General features: G+C 45.9%; 1 protein-coding gene across 1 annotated transcript in view; it reads right to left on the bottom strand.

The window, feature by feature from the left end:
- Nucleotides 1-5,301: 5,301 nt before the first annotated feature.
- The window catches only part of LOC145565124 (uncharacterized), a 1,493-nt gene continuing 986 nt past the window's right edge, over nucleotides 5,302-5,808 (bottom strand). Inside the window, exon 3 of the mRNA XM_081625217.1 lies at nucleotides 5,302-5,754. Within this exon, the coding sequence (XP_081481343.1) occupies nucleotides 5,302-5,754 (453 nt within the window). The remainder of the gene's footprint in view (nucleotides 5,755-5,808) is intronic.

The following is a 5,808-nucleotide window of genomic DNA, read 5'->3' as shown; positions in this document are numbered from 1 at the left end:
GTTTTTTACTTGCTTTTGAATGTTATACAAATTACACACCTTCCCATCCCGTGGTTAGGTGAATGTGGGTTGAATAAATGAGGCCAAATGTTAGACGAGGCTCAAAGTGGTTAATGAAGAAATGGAATGAGTGTTTGAAAATGGTTTAAAGGGAATGAATGGGTTGTAAAGGTGCCTCAAATCATTGGTGTACCTTGTGTTCAGTTCGGCAATTCGGACTCGGAGTTCGAGAGCTCTAACGGCGACTCTGAGTCATCTAATTCTGATAGCGCCTCCATAGATTCGGAGAAGGCGCGCTCTAAGCTGGATGCAGTAAGAGAGCCCCTGTCAGTTGACAGGGGCGAAGGCTGGGCCGAACTGTCTGCCTCGCGCTGAATGGAGTTCACTGCCTACTACCAGCATGTTCCCCAAGGCAGGCGAATGAAAATGAAAGATAAATTTGGGAAATTTATCTCTAACCATGTCATGGGACATGGCTTTCTTCTAAGCGTCCCGGACGCTATTGATACGGTGGTATGGCCAGAAGGGTCTAGCTACTAGGACGAATGCTTTGGCTGCTATAAGGCGGCCATCCAAGCTGGTCTCAGATTTCCCCTCCATCCGGCTGTGGAGAGGATCTTAGATGGATACCAACTGGGTGTCTAGCAACTTGCCCCAAACTCTTGGGTTAATATCCTAGGGTATCTTGCCGCCTGCGAAATGTTTGAGGTAGAGCCAAGCTTTGAGGTGTTCGCCCATATGCACTACCTCAGCCGGACCCCAAAATCAAGTGGGACTGGACGGTTCACCCTTACCAGTCATAAGGGTTACATGATGACTGTCAGGAAAGAGTCCAAATGGAAGGACTGGAAGAGGAAGTTTTACATAATCTCTTCCCCCGACCGATTGCGAAATAAAAAATTTAACAAGTGGAATCGGAACCCTCCCCTCCTAGTCGGAAGGGATGCTCTACCGCCTGTCCTAAGGAAGGCGAAGGAGCAAATTTTGGATCGGGTCCTATTCACGGTGGCCGTACGATCCAACGAAAGAACAGGGGAGAAGGAGGTCACCCCCCAAAGCTATATTCCCCGCCATGAGTGGCTATCAGACGAGATGTATTTGGCCGCTTGCAGTCTTAGCACTGAAAGACCGAGAGGTAGCTGGCCAATTGTTCTTTAATACATGCTGAATTTTGATCTTTACTTATTCGTTTCTAACAATTGTTTTCTTGTGCAGACAAAGCAATGGAAAAACTCTCGGCCACAAAAAAGTAGGCTACCCACTCAGCAGCTTACTACCGTTCGTCCCTTCACGGAAGAACGAGGAGTCTAAAGAAGGTAGAACTCCTAAGGTAAAAGTTTTTTTTTTCATCTTGACTTGAATAGAAGTTATTATTGTCGCCCGCTCTCTAACTTTGTTTGTTTTATGCAGGGTGGTTTGTCTAAAGATTCCCCTTCTACACAGCTGTACCCAAAGCTTTAAAAGAAAACGGGGGGTGATGTGTCTAGCAAGTCTAGAAAACACGTTTCCCATAAGCCTGCGAGGAAGGCAATGGACGGCTCCCACCCTACATCTGGTAGGACCCCTACAAAGTCGGATGCCCATGGGGTATCGAAGAGTGGCAAGCCACTCAACACTAGTGTCGGCCTAGCAGGGGGTGGGAGCAAAGCTCCCCTTGAGGAGGAGGCGGAAGGTATAACCACTTTTGACCCTTTAGCCTATCCTTGTAGGGTAAAGTTCAATAAACAATCGTCTAGCACCTTCGAAGACACCCGATCGTTCGGCCGGATATATAACATCCACTTACAAAATGTTGAAGGTGCAGATGTCCCTCAGAGGCCGGATGTCTAACAGCTGGCCAAGAAGATGCTGAGGGCGCTTGACCCTGAGGACAAGACATCCGTCAGAGGCGTCGACTCCCTCAACCTTGATGCCATCCTGACGCTTCTTTGTGAGGTACAATACTTATTTCTATCTTGCATAATGTGTGTGGCCGCTTGATAATAACGGTTCTCACTTTTTTCCGAATGCAGGCTATACTGCGCGTTAACGGTATTAAAAGGTCGTTTAACGAGAAGTTCAAAAAGGTAAAGGCTGCAAAAGCTCGAGCCGCCTCAACATTAGATATAGTATTTAAGATTGCTCAAAACGAGCTTCTGACACTTGATATGATGTATTCCTAGGCGTCGGCCAATCTGTAGGTCAAACAGGACTTGGATGGAGCGAGGAGGCGGATAACCGAGCTTTAAGATGAGGTCAAAGGCCTCAAGGCCAAGCTTGAGCCCCTTGAGGAGGCGGACAAGAAGGCTGATAGGCTGAAGGAGCAGGTGGACAAACTCAAGGGCCGGCTGTAGAACCAAGCGACCTAGTTTAGGATAAAATATAAGTCCTGAAATTAAGAGGAGAAGAAAGCCCTGGTCAAGCAAATGATGGAGGATTACAACGCCATCACGCAGATGACCTGGGAGTCCGTTAATCCGGGCTCTGACTAAAAAACTTGGAAGGTCAAGTTTGATGAGGCCAACGACGAGTTCAACGCCCAGCTCTTGAAGCAACCTAAGGAAGAGGCGGCCAATGATGCTGAGGCGTCCGACTCTACAAAGGACTCAACCTTTGGGGATGATGATCAGGAGGAGGGGGAGGAAAAGGAAACTGATGAGCAGCCGCCTAAGGGGAACAAGGATGATGCGGCTACTAACACTGAAAACCCCACTCCTAATACTTAAGCTTTCTATGTCTTTTCTGCGGCCGAATGGCCATCTGTTATTACTTCCGGCCTGTGTGCTGTGTATCTTTACTGACCAAGGGGTTGGGTAAATCAACAATTTTCGCCGGTTGTACTGGTTAACATTTGCAGTCGTTCGTAGGGACTGCTGGTTAATTATTGAATCACCCGGTCACATGACCTGTTTTTATCATATTGATTTCGTTTTTGCCATAAAATTTTTTAAAGCTTTCGAATTTGCTTGGTATGCATAGATTTAAGCTAAGTATTTAACTTGCCTGTATACTATGCGATTGTTTGCAATGCCAGATGTCTTTTCCTCTGGCCGGATGTTCGCTTTCGAATTTGCTTTCGAATTTGCTTGGTATACGGTTTAAACTCCTTCTTTTTCTTCTAGGACGGCTGATCAAAGTCATCAACTTCCCATATCTCTTTTCTATTTTTTCTCTCTTTAAACTTCTAAGCCGGCTGAGCAGGCCGACTCTCTTTCTGTTTATCAGAATTTTTAGGGTCCGGTTACTTATTGGAGGAGCAGAGTTCGGTCGCATGTATATAGGCTTCCACCTCCATTAGAGCTCCCTGGAGGGTAAAAACTTTCTTTCGGACAAGGTCGAACTTGAAGGTTGACCCATCCTTTAGACCCTTGAAGAAGTCTGTATAGGCTACCTTGTCAGATAGCCCTTGAATCTAGATTCTCATCATATTGAACCGCCTAACGTAGGAGCGTAGTCCTTCTCTATCTCCCTACTACACATTGCTCAGATCGAGACTTGTTTTCTTTGTAGGGATATTCATAGAAAAGTTTGAAGCAAACAAGAACGCAAGCATCTTGAAGCTATTTGTACATCCAGCCGACAAATTGCCAAACCACTATTAGGCTATGCCCTTCAGGGTAGCTGGAAAGCACCGACACCAGGCGACATCATCTAACCCCTGTAGATACATGAGGTGGGTGTATGCCAGAAGGTGATCTTCTAGGTTGGTGGTACCATCATAGGTGCCCACCAACACGTTTTTAACCTTGGCCGGCTGTTTGGCCTCTGTTATTTCCCTGGAGAATGCAGAGGGTTGTTCTCAATGGTTTTGCAGCCGGAGCTGCCATTCCATAGGCTAGAAATTGTATGCCGCCTGTCCTCCAAAGAAGGCAGGATGAATATAAGGTAATGCAGCCGGCCTATATAACGGCTGGGCCGCATACTTAGCCGAATTAATTACATAGGACCCGTGTGGATGGAAGGACCTCCTGATGGAGTCCCATGTACCGATTGTGAATTCCTCATTGAGGTATTCTTGAAGCTATCCGGGTAATTCGACGTGGAGGCCGACTCAGACAGCTGCTGATTCTTCTTTTTCTCGATGTAAAGTCGAGCATCAAAAAAGGTCTTCTTACTGCCATCCGGCTGAACATGCCGAATGACTTTTCGTTTTGCCGTTTCGGGGAAACGGAATTTAGAAAGGTCAATCAAAGGTCGAGCCTTCTCCTTGGTTGCAGACTGACTTAGCTCTCTCAAATTGAGCTGGTTTTTTGGCCGACTGCTCTTTTCTAGGAGCAGCCATCTTTTTGGTGATCAAGTCCTTGATTTCATCCTTGAAACTCGTCATGAATTTCATGAGCTCGTCTCGGGTGACTGGGGCAGATCCTGCCGCCTGTGTCTGAACAGACGACTGTCTAGGGGGCTTGCTTGTACTCGCCTGGTCATTGTTCCGTTCCAGTTTATCCCTGGGACGAATGCGTTTAGAGATGAGTGACCCATTAGGGGCCACATAGGTTTCGACTTCATAGTCGTTATCAGTGTCATGGTCTGAATAGACCTCTTCATCAACCTGAGGCCGGTTGGTTTCTGGAGGCGGTACAGGTTCTTGTGAAACCATATTTGAGGTACTCTCCCCACAGACAGCGCCAAATGTTTTAGGGTTTTTTGTGTCCCTTGGGAGAGTTACAACTCATAGACTGGATCCAAGCCGCCTGTACCTGCAAAACAACGGAATTTCGGATGTTCGGAGTTCCGCCTCCGACGGTTAAGTTAGTATAGAATCGGGGTAAAAACGTGCAGAAAGTAAAATATCTTCTCGGATTCCAAGATCAGGTGTGTTTTCTATTTTTGAGAATAATAAATGATGTAATGATTGTAAGGTGCCCCAATAATTGGGGGAATCTCCCTATTTATAGGGTCCTAGAAAAGTGTGCCCCTGCCCTAGGGTTTGATGACCTAGGGATTTAGGCTGCGCTGTTTTGCGGCTATTTATGTATTTGGGCCTTGAAGGTCGCCATTTCCCCTCCAAATATCCATCTGCCATGTGTCGTCCCCCTGTTGGTCCACTTGGGGATCTCCTTGGGGTGACACGTGTCGGGCTCTCATAGGTCTACGTGGACGGGTAGAAATACCCAAATCAATTGTGACAATGGATATTCTTGAAAGAAAGAATATATGGTCTGTTCTCCTTCATAGTTAGAGTAAAATGTTGCAGCTCTTAATGAAGTTGTCATAGGCCGACTAATAGGTTGTGACACATAAAAAAAATCATATAAATACATAAACTATACAATTAAGGACAAATAACCAAAAAGACATTAAGGGATTAGGTGGTACATACAATTACAACTCTCTGAAAACCATTGGGATAAGTGTAGACACCCACACATCTCTGGTGCATTGGGACCGTGGTGGGAGAAGGTTCATGCGGGGTGGCTGTAATGGTGTTAGGTGCATTGACACTTGATTCCTACATGTTGTCTTGTTGTGTCCTAGCAGCCCACATAAGCTACATGTCATGACTACCCCTTTCTTCCTCAACTTCCCCGAATTAGTGACCTCCCCAACTCCATAACTACTTTTAGTTTTGGGTCTATTGTTCACCTTTTTCAGCTTGGGGGCAATGACAATGTTCTTTGAAGATGGCCACTCTTTTGGACCATTTAATGGCTCAAGTAAATGCTCATAAGCCTTTGCATATGTGTGGTTCCTAAGGTAATCATTAACATAATGTTCTTGTTGGTCAACTTTACTCCATATGGCTACCACAGCATGCTTACATGGTATACCAGTCACCTGTCATGCATTACAACTACAAGTTCTCTCTGCCAAGTTAATGACATAATTGGT

Source organism: Chenopodium album, chromosome 10, assembly GCF_948465745.1.
Source record: "Chenopodium album chromosome 10, dcCheAlbu1.1, whole genome shotgun sequence".
NCBI classification, from domain to species: Eukaryota; Viridiplantae; Streptophyta; class Magnoliopsida; order Caryophyllales; family Amaranthaceae; genus Chenopodium; species Chenopodium album.
The sequence above is the reverse complement of the archived record's forward strand: the minus strand, read 5'-3'. Positions and strand labels throughout refer to the sequence as shown.